Source organism: Rhinichthys klamathensis, unplaced genomic scaffold (genome assembly GCF_029890125.1).
Source record: "Rhinichthys klamathensis goyatoka isolate OS25496 unplaced genomic scaffold, OSU_Roscu_1.1 h1tg000289l_1, whole genome shotgun sequence".
Classification (NCBI taxonomy): Eukaryota; Metazoa; Chordata; class Actinopteri; order Cypriniformes; family Leuciscidae; genus Rhinichthys; species Rhinichthys klamathensis.
Genome location: NW_026606808.1, coordinates 2,552,973 through 2,574,972, shown reverse-complemented (window position 1 = coordinate 2,574,972; position 22,000 = coordinate 2,552,973). Strand labels below are relative to the sequence as shown.

Here is a 22,000-nt window from a genome sequence, read left to right as displayed (position 1 = left end):
TTTTTAGATATTGTCCAAATATATTTAATAAAGCAAAATTTTGTCCAGACTATTCTGATCTGACTCTTGTAATATACTATTTACTGTTCTGTACGTATTACTATCACTCATTCTTCTAGGGTCCCTTGAACCTGGGAATGCCAACAACGTCCTGGCAGTTTTAATTCAAGAGGAACCTTACAAAATTCAAAATTGCAATCATACGTAGAGCACATAAGCGCTACAATAAGTCCAAGGTCATTGGCAGCTGTGATGTTTCCTTTCAGCTCCAGGGATCGTGTGTGTGTGTTTCACATTGCCACTTCAGCGATAAATGGCGACTGTCATGATCTCAATTCAAGGCCATACTACATGTTACACACATGCCTGTGTTTACTGCTCGCGCGCATGTTCTCACAGAATGAGAGGAGGAGAGTGTACATATTTGATAGGGCTTCTTTGAATCCAGTTTTCCACTTCCAGACAGTGGTACGTCCTTGTATTAATAGGTAGGTCAGAGGACGTTGCCTACACATGTTCATAAAGTGCTGGAAATACGGTTTGTATTTTTGTTTGCTTCATGTGTGCAGGGCGCGGGATGTAGGGAGGAAGCAGCACCCCCTGTTTTCACAGGATTGTAAATGCAGCGCAATTTTTTATTTATTTACATTTATTTATATTTATTTAGTAATTTATTTATTGTAAACACTTTAAGTTGGTCATTAAAACGTGTTATTTAAACGTTGAATTAGGTTTTTTTTAACATATGCGCGGAGTTTGACGTGATATTTTGTGACCGTTGCAGTTCAAATTTGCGTGCTCGTAACGTTAGTTACTCCTAAACTCAAGTCCACCTTCGGTGTTGTGTATAAGGTAGGCAGGTTTTTTGTATTCATTTTAATGTCCTTTGTATTGTATATTACAGTGTAAACAGCCCAATAACCCTTTTATTTAAAGGCTTATTTTTTTAACCGTAGACCTTTACCTTTACCATTAGATTGCAAGTATGTGCCACATCATGCGCATTGGTTAGAAGCCAGAAAAATGCAGTTTTCGTCATGATCTGAGCATTTAGAAATAACATTGTTGTCAGATTTCATTGGCGATATTAAATTATATCGTAAGCTTGGTAAACAGCTTTGGAGAATTTGATGTCTCCTCGTTCAAAGAGATAACTTAGGAGCTGTACTTTCGTGAGGTTTATTAAAATGGCCGTCGCGCCGAGTGAAAACGTTAGTTTGAAGAATGAGTTGAAAGAGTGTTCAACTTTGAGTAACGTCAGAGAAAGTCTAATATGGGGAGAACTCCCACTCACATTAAACCTCCGGGTTCTGAACTGTTGCAGTTCCACTCTGGGTCCATATGAGGGCGCTCACAGGCGGAGTGCAGAATGAATGGAGGTCTATGGAGCAGTACCCCTAAAAATCCACTTTTCTCAGGATATAATTTTTTGTATAGTAATTCGAATGTTGTATTCGAAAGAAGATGCAAAGAAATTACACATTGCTGGGTGTTAGATTTTTTAGAGTCACTTATTTGCTTTAAAAAGTCTTTTAAAATGTCAATGACGTCATACACATCGTACGACCAGAGACCTGCTTTACGGCAATCCTTCAGTCACTGGTGCTTTCGCGCATAGACAGACTAGAGAAGCCGCGAAATTTAAAAATACTACTGTTATTGTGTCACGAAATGTAGTTTTAATAGTTTTTCAGTCGACAATGTAGTTGTTGAAAGCTCAAATATGTGGTTTATTTATAAAGATAGCGCTTATTTAAAAATTTGATCTGACGTTTTCGGAGTTGTGATATCCTACCGGGGTCTCAGCGCTCTGCACCCCGCCTGGAACAGCCTTTACTCGGTTAGTGCTTCTGACGTTTGTGGTTAAACATGACATATAATTCGTCTTGTGTATATCTAACGGGCGATCTTTGGTCTCATTAATCTTGTTCCCTGGCAAATCGTTTTGGCTGACGGCAAAGTGAAGTTTCATAACTTTATATTGTGGCTATTTTAAAGCCACACTGTGGAACTTTTGGCCACTAGTGGCGCTCGACCTGTAACTTTCACGTCTAGCGTCCCTAGAGGCCACAAGCTCCGCAGCACTGTCGCAAATTAAAGTCAACAAACAGTCAACCGGTCAGCCTCCCGTGTCTTTAGATTGTGTGTGCTTGCAGTGTTTGAGGCGGGCCGGGCAGCCTTGCCGCGCTCGATTGCCTTATAGCAGTCAGCTGAGAGAGAGCGAGTGGGGTGAGCCCCGTGGGGCTTATGTCTGTGAGTGAATGTGGGCGCGGGACAGCGGGCACATTTACTGCACTGAAAACACCGTCGGCCTGAGCTGACTGTATGTGCAGTGTTTCCCCTACAATGTATTTTGCAGCGGCGCAGCGCCGCCACTGGATTTTCAGCGCCGCTGCAAAATCTTCACATGATTAGTAATATCACGACATTCACTTAGACACCTAAAAACACTGAGACATGGCGACCGCCGGTGCTGCTAATGCGGTGGCTCTGATTCCACTTGTTGACAAGAAAGGAGGAAAGAGTCACATATGGAAATATTTTCGATTAGGCTAATGTCACGTTGCCATAAGGGTCCGTTCACATAGCGCGTTTTTCTGCGTGTGCAAATTCGTTATTTCAAATGTAGGCGCGCGGGAAGCTTTACTACTAGATGTATTATGGAGATGAGAAATAAAAAGCCGCACTGTACAGCTGTTCGGCCGAGCTTTCGATGTTATGGAAAGGCCGAAGCTGATCGGTTGGTTTTTGTCACATGGCCTGTTGAGATGAGATGTTACGATGTTTTCATCTCGCATCTACAATTGAAACAACGAATTTGCGCGCAAAAAACGCGATATGTGAACGGCCCCTAAAGTGGACTCAGGTGCGGTTGTATCGGGGTAGTTTTACGAGTAGGAGTAAGTTACATGAGCACAGTATCGGACCGACACCCGAGTACTGTTTATGTCATTATTAGTTCGTCAGAAAAGCAGTTCTAGGCTTATTCTTGGCTGGATAACTCTTAGCAGGTTTAAAAAGCCTTTTAAAATTAAATAAGAACAGTTTTGGATTAAATAAAAGTACAGTCAAGTCAAATAAAACACGTTTTGTCTCCTGTATCGTTTGGTAACACTACAATAAGACACAATTCATTAACATTACTTAATGCATTATCTAACAAACACATTGAGTGAACAATATATTTATACAACATGAATTAATGTTTGTGAATGTTATTTAATACAAACACTTGATTGTTCATGTTTGTTCACTTCATTCATTGTGCATTAAATAATGTTAACATAAAACTTTTGATTTAAAAAATGTTAGAAAATTCCAGTGCTCACAGATTGGGTGTGGCCTTTGCCATTAAGATAAAATTTTCAATAAATTCTAAATAATCTTTTCCTGGGTTGTGCCATTTCATTTTCCCCCTATCAAGAAAATTAACAGAAAACAAAAGCGTGAAAAATCCTGTCTAAAATTATAAAATGAAGGTTTCTGTTTGTGACCAGTTCAAGGTACGTGCTGCAATAATCATGCCTTGAATCTGTTGATGGTATATCATATTTGTATGTCTCAAAATGTCCATTTCTATCCACAAAACTTGCCAGAAGTCATGGTTTAAGGGGTTATTTAAAAAAAACAATTCTTCCAGTGGCTGAAAATCCAGTGGCGGCGCTGCGCCGCTGCAAAATACATTGTAGGGGAAACACTGTATATATATATATATATTTTCACAAGAGGTCGGCAAAGACACCCAATGTAATATATGTTGAGCTGAATTTAAAGGGTTATGCATGAAATTGTGAGTTATTTTGAATTTAAGTTGAAAGAATGTGAGGAATGTGCATAAATTACTATTTATTGATCAAATCTAGTAATTTAAAGGTAAATAAAATAAAAAATAACAAAAAATTGCATTAAAAAATAGAAAAAATATTATCAAAATGAAATAAAATAAGCTTTCTGGACAAACAAAAATTGAGTATAATTTTAGGGCTTCGGGTCATTTTGACCCGCGAGGGAAAGATGTTACAAACTGCAACAAGAGCCAGAGCAAATACTTTACATTGTATTAGAAATATCGAAAGCCAAATGGTTCAGAATTCGCGTGGATTTGATCGCCGTCTAAATATTAAAACGCCGTCTCCATAACGCCGCCAGGCGTTAAATAAGCGCCGTAAGGCGATAAGTTAACGTCACATGCCGCCACGCGTTAAAATAACGCCACTGTTAAATTGATGCCACACGCCACTCAAAATGCAGATTTGTGAGCTCATCTACATGGCCCTTCCTCTTCTGAGTTTGAGGACTCTACGGCAAGTCGGAGAAGACAATCCTGTTTGGAAGCGCACGAAAATGGCAAGGAGAGGATTTGTTTTGCGGTGTAAACACACTGTAAATGACTGCACTCGCCTTTTACTCTGATAATCCGGGCCTGATGTCTTTCATCATTAACTCTCTGCCCATTTCGTGTTTTGAGCCCAAATCAACTCAGATATATAAACAAATGCACTTCGCAGCACAAGGCAAAAATGTTCCGGAATTTTTTTTACTTTTATAGCACAATGACCTGCTTTTGGAATTTGCAGTTTACATTTTACAATAATTTCAAATTCAGAAATGCAGGTTTGTGATTCTGCAAGTGCAAATCTCAACATTCAATTTCAGATTTTTATTTGACAGGTTTTCACATCAGAGCTGTAAGTGTAAATTTTAGCATATAAGTTCTCAAATTCAACTGAACGTGCAATTCACACGATCTCTAAGCGCTTTATTATAACTCGCTGTCTTCACGAAGTGCTGAAATGTAGGCTGTATCATTATGACATGGCCATAGTCAGGAAATGAAGAAGGAATATGTTCCAAATCAAACTTTATTAACGAAACAGAAGATCAGAGGGAATAATAATTTCTTTATTTTTTTTTTCTATTTTTTTTTTTTTTTTATCAGTTGGCCGGTCACACGGCTTTCATAGTTTTCATTTAGGCTACGTGACTGCGGAGACCTGCAGTTATTTTTATTTTTAATTTATTTTTATTTATTTATTTATATCTTATTTATATCTTGATTTTGAATTAGTTTGTTTTATTTTTCGTGGTAATTTTAGTTTAATTTGAAGCAGTTTCGTTATGTGCTTTTGTCATTTAAAAATTTTTTTTTTTAAATTGCTATTTACGTTTAATTTAGGTTATATTTAATTATTTAGGCCTATATATAATTTAGATATATATAAGTTTAGTTTAAGTTTTTATTTCTTTCCAGTTCATAATTTTAGAGCTTCAAATTCAGCTTATTTCAGTCTGCAAGGCAACATTTTTAATTTTCGTTAATTTTTTTAATTAATATACTGTATATGCCCATAATTTAAAGGCCCATTTTATTTAGCCTAATTTTAGCTTTATTTCAGTTAACTTAAATGCTTAATGTTACGAATTATTTAGGCTAATGCGGGACACCATTAGGCCGGGAGTCGCACACTCAGACAGGCAACCCATAAAAATAAAGTTTGATTTGCTTCAAATTCCCACTTTTGGGTCTTCTTTTCCTGACTAGGCCGTGTCATGATGATACTGTATAGTGATTGACATTTCAGCACTTCGTGAAGACAGCGACATTAATAGTAATAAGCCAAACGGCTTACTCAATCCTATCTCACTCAATGAGTTGATTAACTCATCCTGTGTTGATTTGGTTGATTATCTGAACGTGCTCCTCCCGAACTTTGTAATATATAATTTAAAAATAATTTAATTAATGAATTTAAGGGATCGCATAAAGGGAAATCTAGGGACATTTATGCGCAAATGAGCTGGGCATTTATGCTATCCCTAATCGCAGTTAGACGTCTGAAATTATACGTGAAATTAGACTCTACAGACATTTTTCTTGTCTCTGATAACGGGAGGGGCGAGCCAGACTAGATCTGGTGCTGCGCCGGATCTTAAGCTCTTGTTTTTATTTTTTCTTGAACAAAATTCATTTACATCATAGTCATTTACAGTGTGTTTACACCGCAAAACAAATTCTTGCCATTTTCGTGCTCTTTCAAACTGGATTGTCTTCTCCGACTTGCCGTAGAGTCCTCAAACTCAGAAGAGGAGGGGCCATGTAGATGAGCTCACAAATCTGCATTTTGAGTGGCGTGTGGCGTAAATTTATTTTTAATTTTTTATATAAACAAATCTATCGGCGAGTGGCGTTATTTTAACGCGTGGCGGCGTGTGACGTTAACTTATCGCCTCACGGCGCTTATTTAACGCCTGGCGGCGTTATGAAGACGGCGTTTTAATATTTATACGGCGATCAAATGCACGCGAATTCTGAACCATTTAGCTTTCGATATAGAAACAACACAGAAACAAACTATCTGTGAAATGAGATACTAGTAACACTTCCATGGATAATCCGTATCATAGCGAGCAAAGCATCTCAACTGAAAAAACGCTGCGCTGCCGAAGCCTTCTCAAGCGCCACAGCTAGGCGTTTTCAGCTGGATAAAAATGCTTTGGTGGACACACGCCCTTAGTGCAAAAAGCTTAAAAGACGCAAGCTTAATGATCCAACACGTCCGTCTAGTGCATGTTTACATTGAAAATTAATGAAAAATCAGCGCAGTAAAATGCGTTCTGTGAGACTGACTGTTCTTTCTCACCAATCACCATGTTCATCCTCCCTTTTCTGGCCTCTCATCACTCCTTATTTATTAAGAGAAAGACAGTCCATTTGCGTATCTGTTTTCTTTCTATTTCTGTCTCTCTGTCTTTTAGTCTTCGTAATGCTGAGGCAAGGTAATGTAATAGGGCCGGTAGACATAGTGAAACACCCTTGCACGGTGAGAGAACAGAGGGTCAAACAGTACAGAGAGAGAGAGAGAGACCCTTTATTAGTCATGTGGGCAGGATCAAGCTACAATATTTCGATTTCTGACAGATGGGAAGTGCTGTGTTAAAAGGGAATCCCTGAGAGGAAGACAGATTTTTGACTCGTCAGGGCTCCTACCAGAATGTCCCGTATTTAATAGCTAGAATTCAATGGAAGCAATGTCCAGTATAAAATATAATAAAACATATAAATAAACACATACAGACTGCATGGGGAAACACTGAAAATCACTGTGCCGTTGGCATATGTGTGTGAGTGTTTATGCAGTAGGTATTTCCCATCTAGCCGAGATGACAGGATTGAGTGCCACTTTCCGAGGTGCCAAAGAGAAACTGCTGAGAGTTGACACGCTCACAGTCATTCACATTAATCTCGATTTAAAAGGCTGCGCTGTGACTAACACTGTAAAAGTCACAATACATAAAATATATATAATAATAATCAACTAAACTCATGCTCACACCAACATAGAGACTGTCCACAGCCCTCTGACACTGTCATAGAGTGTGTAGATGGTCATCTTGACTGCCACCAACATGAGGAAAACCAATACATTTAGTTCCACTAAGAAAGAGAAGTGGAGCGATGAAGATATGGTTAAAGTGCAAGTTCATACTAAAGAAGCTGATGGAGGAATGTAAGAATAGCTATAGAACGTGATTTACAGGACGAGGGAAATCTGAAACCCAGCTGGTTTGATATATAGTTGCACTTATTAATACAGTCTCACATTACAGGGATCACGTAGGGCTATGTATACCCACCATGGACTTGTGTTGTGTGTAAACATGTGTAAAGAAGTTCTCCCTGTCTTTCGCCAGGCGTCTTAAGTATGCGTTAAGTATGAGTGAAACCCATCCTGGGTCTTTTTTTTCGGTGGGGGCACATGGCTCAATCACCGTAAATATATCGGACAAAGATAATTTAACACCAGGGCTTGAATGGCGACGACAAGCGCCTGGAAATATGATTAACGGCATGTTCCATTCGAGTCTGAAAGTCTGAATACGCAACTCCCTACTTGATAAAAATTCAGTTGAAAGTCACTTCATGTCACACTAGAACTCTGACGTCACTGAGATGTAGTGTATGATGTGACGTTACGCATTTGAAACATTCTAAAGCGTTCTACGGCATTCTAAGGGCAAAAAGAATCTTTCTCGATTGATGGCAATTCGCCTTTGGCTAAGCCCCGCCCCCCTTAGTTACTGTTGCTACGTCCGACAAACAAACTTCATCTGGGCTCTGGTATCAACATGGGTTATGCTGTGACAGCTCTTCCTGCTGAAATTTTATCAAACTTTTATAAAGCAGCAAATAAAGTGTCCGATAGAAGTAGGCAAAAGGGACTGCGATATACGTTCGAAGGCTATATTCACGACATACAGGTGAAACGCAAGGAACAACAAGGCATCCAAACAGAGGCAAAAGCATACCGGTCACAGTCAAAAAATGAACCACCGCATATCCTACTAATCGAGACGGAGGCTGGGACTAACAATATCAAGGAGCGCAAAGCTGGGTAGGTCTCTATTCACTTCTATAATCGTCATTACACAGCAAACGGACTACGCGAGTATAACGTTGTATTTATTAGCAGCGTGTGCTAGACGACACTTGTCAGGATTTGACTTCGGTTTTGGGAAGGGAAAAAAACGCACACCCCCCTCCAACCTCTCTGGGAAACGCGTAACTGTGTTACAAATGCCCCAGGCACAACGTTTAACCATATTTTTGATAAAACTACGACGGTAGTAGCCGGCCGAGACCAAAAATATGAGACGCCTGTGTTAAAGTCAATGGAGCGCTGTGAAAAAGTGTCGGACCTCTGTGGGAGCGCGTTCTTGGCTGCGCTGTGATTGGTCAATCTACATTCCAGGGTGTGGCTTAGCCAAAGGCGAATTCCAAAGACGTAGCCATTCTTGCATGCCATCATTGAGAGACTGATTTTTATTTTTTTACAGAGACTGTTCTTCCATCACACTGCAAAAAAAAACAACAACAAAAACTGGCCAAAATAGATTTGTGCTTTTGGTGACATGCCCAGAGCTGTTGCTGTTACATAAAAGTACAACAAAAAATCTGAATGGCTTTTTGAAACCATGTAAATACAGTTTGACAAGCAGGTGTCAGAAACAGAAAGTCTTGCAGCTCTTTGCGTACTGGGTGTATTTCTGCTTTTTTTTAAAAAAAATTATAAGTGCCACCTACTGTCAGAGGGTGAAATGTCATTTTCATTCAGGCCATCTGGCATTTTTTTACACATTAGTCTGAACCATAGACAGTAAAAAAAAGATGGACGACGCCCCTTCGCTCTCTTCCATTGGTGAGAACTGAAGCCGCCAATGTCCCGATATGGCGCTGACATCTTGGGACTTGAGTCTGCGCAGTAACGATCTCGGGACCAGACCTGCGCAGTAGTGAGCAGGAAGTAAAGCCGCGAAATCAACGCTCCGCCCTCACTCTCGCAGAATGCACTCTCCTTGCACTTATTTTAAGTGGCCTATGTCTGCTCCGTTCCTCCGTTCTGCTCCAATTTTGATGTCTGTTGATTGCAGTACGACAAGAGGCTTGTTAAAATAAAGTAAATACGATCTCCTCAGTCCTCCGAAGATCCCGAAAAAAAGTCCGTTGGTGCTTCAGTGACAGAGAACCTGTCAATCATGACGTTACACCACCGTTTTATAGCATCACGTAACTAAGTAAAAACAAACTTATTTTAAAAACAGACTCTTGAACTTACATCAGCGTGATAAAAACGACAGCAAATGACCGAAACCACCTTTGGAAAAAAAATATTTGAAGTGTAATTTAATTGTTTAGTTGGTGTCATGTACCGTTGAATAACACAGGGAGGCGGGGTTTATGACCTATACTAGGACCAGTCACCGGGGGGCGATCGAGACGTTTTGGCTTCACTTTTCAGGGCTTGTGCGGCACGCTTGGTCTGAACCATAGACTGTAAAAAAAGATGGACGACGCCCCTTCGCTCTTTTCCATTGGAGAGAACCATAGACAGTAAAAGAAATGGACAGAGCCATCTCATTGGAACTCAGTTGAGACAGTTGAAGCCCACTTTTAGCGATTTTTGAGAACTTCCGTTCCTGACGCGCAGACTCAAACCGACTCAAACTAAGCTTGATGACGTGAGCAACCTGTCTGACAGACGTTAATCTTCTAGTAGCTGTGCGTGAAAACTGCCAACGTTAATCTTGCAGAGACGGGGAACTTGAGCAAAGAGTCCTTTATCGTGAGTGAGCAGGAGTATGTATTCCGTTGCTTTTATGGACTCATTATCTATGGGCTTCTCCCTTGACGGGACGTCCCCCCGATCGCCTGCGAGCTTCTCCTCCTGTCTGTACGGTAATTTCTGTACAGCGCGACAGAGAGTCGAGTGGTTATGACGCAATCGTTAGCCTATTTTTTACAAAATCTGTTTCTACGGGGCCATAGTGTAACATAGAAGGTAATGGAGCCCTTTATACATTGTCGTGTTTCTTTAGAAATAAATAATGGACAAATGGAGTCTTTAAACGCCTCAGATGTAAAGTTATTCGCTGTCAAAGTGACGCAAAAATGAATGGGAGTCAATGGAAATGCTAACGCAAGTGAAGTTCTGCTACAACATGGCGGCACCCGGCCGGCTTCAACTTCCGGTCGATGGATTACCCCCTTGGAGAGAACTGAAGCCGCCAGAGTCCCGATATGGCGCTGACATATTGGAACTTGAGTCTGCGCAGTAGCGTTTTCGGGACCAGTCATGCGCAGTCGTGAGCAGGAAGTAAAGCCGCGAAATCAAGGCCCCGCCCTCGCGCTCGTTGAATCAATCGCAAGCACACGCCCTGCACTTTTCTTAAGTGGCCTTGTCTGCTCCGTTCCTCTCCAATGATGTCTGCTGATTGCAGTACCTCGTTAAAATAAGGTAAATACAACTACTAACCACATAGTCAACATTATGAAAAAAAGTCCGTTGGTGCTTCAGTGACTACTTCGCACAGAGAACCTGTCAATCACAGCTGTCAATCATGATGTCACAGCACCGTTTAAAAACAAACACTTGAAATTACATCAACGTGATAGAAACAACAGTAAATGACAGAAACTATCTTTAGAAAAAAGATATGTGAAGTGTAATTTAATTATTTTTGTTGGTCTCACGTCCCGTTGAATAACATGGGGAGGCTGGGCTTATGAGCTATACTAGGACCGGTCACCGGGGGGCGATCGAGACGTTTTGGCTTCACTTTTGAGGGCTTGTGCGGCACGCTTGGTCTGAACAGACAAATTGCATGCAGATCAAAACTTAATGTTCATATTGTATTTTATACTTATGATCACTGACTTGATCGTTTTTGAAGTTGATATTTTAACCATTGTCATATGCAATGCTTTGTGGGATAAGTAGTTAATTCACAATCATTTTCCTTTAATGTTTGAATAATTTTTGCCTCAAATCAAATGTTTTAATCTGGTCTGTGTTTCTCAAAAGCATTGAGAGTAAAGTTGATCCTAGAGACCCATGGTGCCACTGGTTCTACGATCTGCCTTTGAAAAATGCATGGTTGGTTTGGTTCAATGTCCAGAAGTGTTGACGGAAACATTTTCTGACATGCTTTTTACAAGAGCCAGGTTTGCTGAATAAGTGGGCGCTCGCTCACTAGAGCTCCATTGGAATCAATTGTGAGTCAATTTGAATCTACCGAGAAGAAAATCGAGTCTCCTGTGGCATGTAGAGTTGCTGTGTGTAGTATAGGAGGAGCATTTCAATTTTCAAATCAGTCACTTGGTTCAGTCAGGATGTAGGCAGTCGACAGCAAGGCACTTCACTAGGGTTTAGAACAGAGCTTTATACTGAAGAGAGAGAAGTGGACAGTGATTTACTGAGAGGACACAAGAAGTCAAATGAGACCCGATTATTAATAGTAGCATTTGATTCGTTAGGCCACCAAGAAAGTGATCTCTCTCAAACACACACACACAGAGACACACATACAATTCTTCATTCTCCTGCGTGTTGCATTATGACCCGGTCTATCCTGAAATAGACATAGGGTAAGCCAGAGTATATAAGACACCCAGTGGACCCCCATCTCTCACCTTGGGCTCTTTTACTCTCTCCAAGTCTCTCCTCCCGCCAGCTTTCCCTTCATACAGGTATGGATAGAGTTTAGGCATATCGTTTTCTTGGATAATTCCCTAAAAAACAGACATTAATGAAACAATAGCTAACATAAAGGAAGAGTAAATCATTTGGTCTTGAAATAATCTGATGAGAAAATTTGAGAATTTTGATTCCAGACAATTATCTTGGGAAATCCATGTGAGAGGAGAAACAGATTATCGGGGTCTTTTTCTTCAGGACTTGATCACAATTTAATCTCATTCCTGTCGAGGAGTAACATTTTATTATCATTTCTATCTTTCTATTGGGTTGTTTGCATAATCTGGCTCACCATATAACCAAGAGCAGCCAACCACTGTAAACTTGAAAGATACTTTAGGGACTATTAGGGGTTCCTCAGATCTCCAAACTGGCTGAACCCTCGGGAGAACCTCTAGACACATTTTGTAAGGTGCCTCTGCCTCAAATGTCCTAATTGTGTTTTTGAGGAACTTGTATACTTTGTACTCTGTATATTTCAATTGACTGCTGAAAGTTCTTGCAAGAACTTGTGGGTTTTTTAGTTCCTCAAGTCAAAGGTCAATTCTTTGATTCATACAAAGGTGTCTAGAGGTTCTCCAGAGGTTTGCACTGGTGTGACCCCAAATGCTGCTTCAATTATCTTTATTTCTACTGTGTAAAGTTAGCTTGTGACTTTTTAAACCACTTGTAATTCGTCAGAAGGTTATTTGTCAAAAGACCTTACAATCTTTCTTGACAGTCATGCATCAGAACGTTCTGCATGATTTATATCTATATGTCTAAGTAGTTTTCTCTGGCGAAGTTACTGTAGCAGCTGCACAAATAGTTGCATAGAGCCTGTAAACACCTGCTGCGCAAGTAAGAACCGTTAAGAAAACACCATCTCATCTGTCATGCCATGTATTTTTACATTTGAAATTGAATTCTCCTCGTTTGTTGTGCTATCGCTAGCCAGCGATTTCTCGTAGCAGTCTGTCATTTCTTGTGATTTTAGCACTGGAGTTTTAGGGTATGTTTTTTGTCATTTCCTTGTAAAGTGTAAAGTTACACTTTTGAATTGGAAAGCCTGGTTCAACATCTGGTGTTAGACACGAGCTCTGATTGGCTGCTGCAGTTGTGAATTGTTAGATGAGGTTAAGCAGTCAGATCTCTTAGCGTTACAAGGGAGACACCTCAAATGTCACTTCACTTTATAATCTGTGATCTCACACACATATATAGTTCAAACTACAGAAGGATAGAGTTTCTCAAGAGGGCAAACACATTCTTCTCCGAAGGCCTGTCCGCCCAACCCAACACACTTGGATGAAACATACCTTAACTTAAATAGACAAACATACAAACACATACACAGCTGTCATGCCTTATGCATGCCACCTTTGCAGCGTATGAATGCTGTAAAGTTATTTGCGGGCGACAGGAACTCTTGCAATCGTAAGAGGCCAAGATGAGAGCAATCGAATCTGTTCTCTTGGCAGCGGATCTCATTGTTGGTTAGTGTTCCTTACAGCAGTTGCCTGAACATCGGACACTAATGGATCTAATAGTAAGCTGATACAGCAGGAGGAGGGTTTTGTTCAACATCAGTACCTTTGGATAGAAACTGCCATTTGACACATCGAACTGCTTGAAATCACTGCTAGGGTTTGTGTTCATGTACTTACGCAAAAGTATGTTTCAGGTCTTAGAGAAGGTGATACAGATGTAACCTAAAGTGATAGAAAACCTGCATGTAGTTGTTAAACTCTTAGAGAAAGGCATGACTAATCTAACAGATAAACAGAGACAACACAATAAATTTAGCACTGGATTAGAGACTTGACTGTTAAATCCCTGCCAATAAAAATAAACAAAACCTACTTCCATTTCATAAGACTACAATTGCATAAGTGTATGTGATGTATTTCACATGCATATATGGAAAAACAGAATGTAATGAATTAAGTTTTTTTTTTTTTTTTGGCATTTAACTGTAAATGAAAAAAGACTAAATGTGTCCCTGTGCTGATCAAAGTCTGCTGGGAAATCCTGTAGTCTTGATTCACACATATTTTGGCACCCATTCTGTTTATATCAGTTATTAGTGCCTAATATTTTCTCTCTCTCTCGCTCCTCTAGCTGTCAAGATGGCCATGAAAAACCTTCTGAAAGATGATGATATCAAAAAAGCCCTTGATCAATTCAAAGGTGAGTTTAAAAAATATATATATATATATATATATATATATATATATATATATATATATATAGATATATTGGTAACACTTTATGCCTTTATTATTTGATTTTTTTTTGTCGGTTACGATAGTCACTGTGTCAGATTACGCGATTTTGACTCCTAAAATCTTGTCGTGTCGTGGACAAGAAACATGTCAGACCACACGTTGCTTCCCGACCAGTCATTGCGTGCCGTCTCACACATACGCACACATTCACTCGCACACACTCACTCAAACTCACTCGCTCACACACTCGCACACATACATACACACTCACTCACTCGCGCACACACACACACTCGCTCACTCTTGACGGAACCCGTCGTGGAGGACCGGAAAAAAAATGAAACATGCTAGTCTTTTTATCGTGATGTCGTGAAGCATGTCAGTTGTCGTCCACTATGACACACTATATGAGATGAAACGATCGAATCTTGCGTCCCGATGCCCGTTGACGTTTACGAATCCCCACGACACCCTACGTCAAACGAATCGGGCTAAAATGGTGTAATCTGAACCAGGCATTACAATAAGGCGTCCGTTTAGTTAGCAACAACACCCAACTTACTAATAATTTCCGATCTTCTCCTGAGGATGAAATTAACTTTTTTCTTATTCCAGAAGCCATTTCACTCAGATATACGTCACAATAGGAAAGAAAAGCTAATCGCACTTTTTTTTAAATCCCGACTTTAATGTTAATTTCATAAAATCAGAAGTTGTATGTTAATATAATTTAATGGACCCAAGTTAACATTTAACAGTTGTACTAATGTTAAAAAACATTAATAAATACTGTACCAAATGTATTGCTCATAAATAATCTACTGTACGTTAACTAATAGGACCTTATTGTAAAGTGTCATCATACTTATATAACATTTGTATTATAATAATAAAACAAATGTAATAATTATACTTTCTTAAGAATAATAATGTTCCAGGAATGGCACAGGATATGGAGTCAATTACCACAGAAAATTAAATCAGTGCCTCAGTTTTTTAAAAACAGCAAAAATTCATATTTAAATCGATGCACTCGCAATGGAAGTCTGTGGAGTAAGACATTCTGGGAGGTTTAAAGTAAAAACGTGAAGCTCATAAATGTTTGTTATTTGAGCAGTAAAGTCCAAGTCATCCTTTAAACGGGACTACTTTTTTAGGCGGATAGACATTGGTTATGAGATGTAATTCCTAACGTAAACAGTTAAAATATGTCACAGCCTTTTCATAGTTCCTAGAACTATTGGCGTAAGTACCCGGATTTTGGCGTGTTCACACCGCAGGAACTAGGAATGATTTTAGTTCTAGGAGCTCCTTTTGGAGGAACTAATTTAACTCCTACTTCAGATTAGGGTCTAAACCTGCACTATAGTCACTATCCGTGATGTTAGTATATGCTTATTGGCCGAAACCACACGAAAAACCAGTACCCGCCTTTTTAAAAAAAGCTGTGTTAAACACACAGATTATAGCCTATATATTTACTCCAGAAACTAACTCTACGAACATGGAAAACAGTGATAGACGGGCCTCTTAACCCTTACGCTGAGGAGAAAATCCAACGCAACTTTGAGGGGACCAAGCGAAACATGATTATGTATTTCTGCTCAGCTAGCAACACTGGTCATCAACCACATGGCATATGCTAATAACTTTTCAAACACTGTCTAATTTCTTTGTGTAACAGTTATATCTATTAACGTATTCCACTGTACATATCTGTTTTTGTTTTTTGTGAAGGACGAGTTAAAATTGTTTTCTGTGATCGACTGTTAGACAGATCGTAAACTAATGAACACGGAGAATGCGAGCACTGTGTGCTCAGGCAGGCGTTCTCAGCGCAGTCAAAATAAAGGTCCGCCGCGCAGTCAAAATAAAAGTCACAACAACAAGCGCCACTTACGCCACTTCAGAGTTCCTACTGGCGGTGCGAATGCAATCAGGAAAATGTCCCTAGGGGAACCATTAGTTCTCGGGGAACCATCCTGGTGGCTAGTTCCTAGAACAACTACCCGGTGCGAAAGCGCCTATGGAGATGGACATTCTTTTTTAGATGATGTGAAAAATTATAGTTCAATGCTTTTGCGTTTGTTTGCGTTCCCCGAGAAACCTTGCGTTCGCTCGCAAAACTTTTGAGTTCTTTGTGAACTTTGCAAAAACACAATATTTTTGAAAGAGAATGCAAAAGCGTTGGTATCCTTGTGCATATCATGCGAAAGTTCTAATGTTTATGAACTTAAAAACTTTGCATTGACAGCTTTGTAAGTGTTTTAGCACAATAGCCTCATGCCTACATGTATAATGTTTTCATTTTGTGGCTATAGCCTACTTTCCAAACAGTGTGTACTAAAACAATTATTTGTAAGAAAAGGTGTAGGTGTAAGTCTAGGTGTAGGTCTAGGTGTAGGTGTAAGACTAGGTGTAAGTGTAAGTGTAAGACTAGGTGTAAGACTAGGTGTAGGTGTAAGACTAGGTGTAGGTGTAAGACTAGGTGTAGGTGTAAGACTAGGTGTAGGTGTAAGACTAGGTGTAAGTGTAAGACTAGGTGTAGGTCTAGGTGTAGGTGTAAGACTAGGTGTAGGTGTAAGTGTAAGACTAGGTGTAGGTCTAGGTGTAAGACTAGGTGTAGGTGTAGGTGTAGGTGGAAGACTAGGTGTAGGTGTAAGACTAGGTGTAGGTGTAAGTGTAAGACTAGGTGTAGGTCTAGGTGTAGGTGTAGGTGTAAGACTAGGTGTAGGTGTAAGTGTAAGACTAGGTGTAGGTGTAAGACTAGGTGTAAGTGTAAGACTAGGTGTAGGTCTAGGTGTAGGTGTAAGACTAGGTGTAGGTCTAGGTGTAGGTGTAAGACTAGGTGTAGGTGTAAGACTAGGTGTAGGTGTAAGACTAGGTGTAGGTGTAAGACTAGGTGTAGGTGTAAGTGTAAGACTAGGTGTAGGTCTAGGTGTAGGTGTAAGACTAGGTGTAGGTGTAAGACTAGGTGTAGGTCTAGGTGTAGGTGTAAGACTAGGTGTAGGTGTAAGTGTAAGACTAGGTGTAGGTCTAGGTGTAGGTGTAAGACTAGGTGTAGGTGTAAAGGCCTGTTCACACCGGGACGAATTTCGCGCGCGATATTCGCCGACGTTTAACGCCTCGTGACTAAACAAAGGGCGCCAATGTGAGTGTGCACACCGACACGAAAAACGCCACGCGTAAAAGCGTCAATTTTTTAAAAACGCCTCGGGTTCGTTTTTTTGGTTTGACGCGCCGCGTCAAAAACTATCCGACCAATGAGATTGGCGCTTTTGCTCACGTGTCTGGAGCTTCTGAAGTTACAGTAAAACACAACTTGGGGGCGCTCAAACACAAAACGAGCACACATACGTAACGGCGAAGAAGATATACGCCAAGTAGCGTCTACACTGCCGAGTGCCGAGGAGAAATATGACGAGGAAGATGCAAGGCAAGATGAAAGTAGAGCTCCTGGGCCCGTATGTATAAAGCCACTCAGAGTAAAATTTTAGTCTCAAGTCTGTCAAAATTCTAAGAATTACATAATTTTACTCTTATTCCTAAACTTAAGAATAAGTGTGATTCATAAAAGTTCCTAAGTGCTAAGACTTGGTCTCAGCTCCTAAATTATTTAAGAGAGCTGGAGAGGTCTCCTAACCTAGTTAGGAGTAACAAGATGGCAGCAGAGAGGTTAGGCCATGCACTTTTCAATGAAAATATGATGTATTGTAGTTAAATGAGTTGATCAAACAATAAAAAAAAAAGTTTAATCATCAAGGTATTCTTTTTGTAACTTACCTTTAAAAAGTTTCATAGCAATGAAATCAAAGTAATAATTATATTTTTGGCGACTGCAGAAATGCAGCAGTGCACCTGTGATGATATATTTATTTTAATGGCTGGTGAGCCAAAGACAATTTTCCACCTTGGTGGACAATAAAGATATTACAATTAAAAAGCTCACAGGAGAAAAAAAAAACATAGATTGTCTGCAACATAATCATTTATTAATATTTGATTTTCCTCTCTTGTTTTTTCACCTGTTCATAATTTATTTGTATGACAGCTTAGCTAAAAATTATGTCAATTTGGGATGTTTCATTGTGTTATCACAAATAAACAATTGACTCCAGGCACAACTACACAATACGCTTACAAAATATTGAACACATTTTTAATACTATTTGAATAAAGAGTGAATCTGACAATTTTCCTGCAATACTAAGTTGTGATAATTTTGTACAATGCAAAGCCATTTAAAAAAATAAATTTAAACATTAAAGTTTCAGTGTCTTAATTAAATTATTTTATTAAAATTACATTAAATAATTGGTGTCATGGTGCTGTGACCTCACCCTTGCAGGCTCACTATTGGCTGATTCAGAGGTTGAGGACGGCCATTTTGGGTTAACATCATTGTAGTCCTTAGTTTGCAGCACTTAAGTCCCACTTCAGTCAGCACTTAAGAATCAGTCTTATACTTTACTGAAAGTTGCTTTTAGCTGCTTTATAAAAGTCTCCTACTCTTAGAAAAGTCCTACTCTTTACTAAGTATTTTTTTACACTTAAGTCAAAGCTTAAGACTATTCTTAAGATCATTTCTTAGAAGTTTTATACATACGGGCCCAGGTCTCGTTGGTGTCGGAACATAAAGAACTATGACAAACGCGACAGCGACTACAAAAATAGGACTATTCCTGTTTTACATTAAGCGCCATCTAAAGTCAGGGAATGAATTTGCATGTTCACTCGGCTCATCGTCAGCGAAAATCGCTTGGGTGTGAACACAAAAAACGCGTTGAAAAACGCTGACGAATAACGCGCGCCGATATTCGTCCCGGTGTGTACGGGGCTTAAGACTAGGTGTAGGTGTAAAACTAGGTGTAGGTCTAGGTGTAGGTGTAAGACTAGGTGTAGGTCTAGGTGTAGGTGTAAGACTAGGTGTAGGTCTAGGTGTAGGTGTAAGACTAGGTGTAGGTGTAAGACTAGGTGTAGGTCTTCTAGGTGTAGGTGTAAGACTAGGTGTAGGTGTAAGACTAGGTGTAGGTCTAGGTGTAGGTGTAAGACTAGGTGTAGGTCTAGGTGTAGGTGTAAGACTAGGTGTAGGTCTAGGTGTAGGTGTAAGACTAGGTGTAGGTCTAGGTGTAGGTGTAAGACTAGGTGTAGGTGTAAGACTAGGTGTAGGTCTAGGTGTAGGTGTAAGACTAGGTGTAGGTCTAGGTGTAGGTGTAAGACTAGGTGTAGGTCTAGGTGTAGGTGTAAGACTAGGTGTAGGTCTAGGTGTAGGTGTAAGACTAGGTGTAGGTCTAGGTGTAGGTGTAAGACTAGGTGTAGGTCTAGGTGTAGGTGTAAGACTAGGTGTAGGTGTAAGACTTCCACTGTACGTATGTTTTTTTTTTTTTTTTTTAACTGAAGGACGAGTTGAAATTGTTTTCTGTGGTCGACAGTGCTACATAGCAGTGAATGTCATCAGCTGAAGTGTGTTTTCTTATAAACAGCTGCGGACAGCTTCGACCACAAGAAGTTCTTTGATGTGGTGGGGCTGAAGGCTCTGTCTGCTGACAACGTGAAGTTGGTCTTCCAAGCTCTGGATGTGGACGCCAGCGGCTACATCGAGGAGGAGGAGCTTAAGTGAGAGACACTTTACAGGCGGCTGCGTGTTGTTATGTTTGTGCCAACTCTCTCCAAATGAAGACCCATAAATTAGTTTTATTCTTGTGTCTTTTGGCCCAGTGTTGGTGTCTCATTCTACCTTTATTACTGTCTCCTGTTGGCCTCAAGGACACAGAGCGAGCGATTCCCGTTTGCATTGATTTGCTATATATATCGCCTCTAGCAGCAGCCTTGTCCACCTATTATTTATTATTATCAGTACATGACTGTCCATCATTGGCCAACAGCAGGGAAGTGCAGGGTTGCCAGATTGAAATTAAAGGCCCGTTCACACCAACAACGATAACTATAAAAGATAAGGATAACTTTATTAGCGTCCACACTATGGGACGATATCTTTCTGTTTATTATAAGCACGTGCTGCAGTTATTGCATCTGCCGCTTTAAATGCTTGAGCTCTTTAAAGCAGGATGGATTCTGATTTTTGGCTGTCAATGTTTTTTTATCGTTCATGAGCTGGGAAAATTGTTTCCGAAAGTGATTCCAATTATGTAATTTCTCTGTGCCGGTAACGTAACAGAATCTGCTGTTCTTTTATATTTAGAACTATATTTTTATTAGTATCATCCTTGGTGTGAATGGGCCTTAAAGGGATAGTTCACCAAAAAAGTTAAATTGTCAACATTTACTCACCCTCAGGTTGTTCCAAACCTGTATGAGTTTTTTTCTTCTGCCGAACACAAAAGAAGATATTTTCTAGAATGTCGGTAACCAAACAGTTGATGGACCCCATTGACTTCTAAAGTAGGAAAAAAAATACTATGGAAGTCAATGGGGTCCAATGTAGTTAATTTTAAATTTTTGGGTGAACTGTCCCTTTAAGACAAGAATTCTACAGAGAGCCATCAGGGTAGACCTTTTTTGTTTGTTATACAACTACCAAACTGAATTTTTAAATGTTAATTGATATCTCATTAGTTAAATTAATGAACAATTCATGATACAAATTAAAACAGTTTGGGTGGTTTAAACCGCACTAAAGTAAGAACAATAACTATAAACTTAACTATATTAGTGTCCACAACGCATAACTCTTTCTGTTTATTATAAGCTTTGTCGTCTGCCACTTTAAATGGTCGAGCTCTTTAAAGCAGGATGGATTCTGATTGGCTGTCAATGTTTTTATTGTTCATCAGCTGGAAGAATTAATTCTGAAAGTGATTTTAACGATATTGTAATTGTAATGTGGATTTACCTATTCTCATAGAATTAGAACGATTATTAAAACTTTATAGTTAACTTTATTGTTATAGTCATCATCTTAACTCGCACACTAGAACAGTTTTCAGGAGTATTTCAATTCAGTCACTTAACTGTTGTGTTCAAGCTGTGACCTGGGTTGCCAGATTGAGTTTTATCTCTTCTCTTGGACAGGTTTGTGCTGAAGGGCTTTGCTGCAGATGGCAGAGATCTTACCGATAAGGAGACCAAAGCATTCCTCGCTGCTGCCGACAAGGATGGAGACGGGAAAATTGGCATAGATGGTGAGAGAACAAGCACTCTTAAAGGAACAGTACCTCTAAAAATGATAAAACATTGTCCAACATACTTGAACTTGAACATACGAGAACTTGTCAAGAATGATAAAAAAAGGAGTCTAATCCACTCTCCTGCTATTTTCTTTCAGAATTTGAAGCTTTGGTGCACGAGTAAATCGTCAATATTTGGCAACCCTTTACACCACTACTCTCCTGTGAATACCTACAGCCAATCATATTGTACATCTCTACACATCCTGCCACGAGCTAGGAGCACAACCGCCTCCTTTTACCACATTTATTTATTTACCTTTTCTTTTTTTATATACAATCTCTGTAGATTTTAGTTAGCTACAACATCTCTCATAAAAACCTGGAGATTCCTGTACTGCTTTCACCACCCATCTCTTCTTTTTTGTTCACTTTGGCACGTTTCTTTCTGTTTATGCCTCAAAATGCTCCTTTCTTCTCCTTATCTTGCTCCATCTGTCATCCCTTCCCTGTTTCGCTCCTCTCTTGTGATAGAGCCACTGAACACGATGAATATATGAAGAGAAGGATTAGACGAAATGAGAGAAAAAAATATTGAAGAGAGATAAAATAAAGCCATGCGTTGAGAAAAAAA

The 22,000-nt window shown here is 39.6% G+C and overlaps 1 protein-coding gene across 2 annotated transcripts in view; it reads left to right on the top strand.

The window, feature by feature from the left end:
* Positions 1-22,000, top strand: part of pvalb7 (parvalbumin 7) — a 46,195-nt gene extending 24,195 nt beyond the window's left edge. The window contains exons 1-5 of one of the 2 annotated variants that reach the window (XM_056269679.1): positions 11,932-12,025; positions 14,133-14,201; positions 19,723-19,855; positions 21,272-21,381; positions 21,525-22,000. In XM_056269679.1, coding sequence (XP_056125654.1) covers positions 14,141-14,201; positions 19,723-19,855; positions 21,272-21,381; positions 21,525-21,550 — 330 coding nt within the window. In that variant the 5' untranslated portion in view covers positions 11,932-12,025; positions 14,133-14,140 and the 3' untranslated portion in view covers positions 21,551-22,000. Of the gene's footprint in view, positions 1-11,931; positions 12,026-14,132; positions 14,202-19,722; positions 19,856-21,271; positions 21,382-21,524 lie in introns of those variants that run through there. The other variant, XM_056269678.1, reaches the window with a different exon arrangement.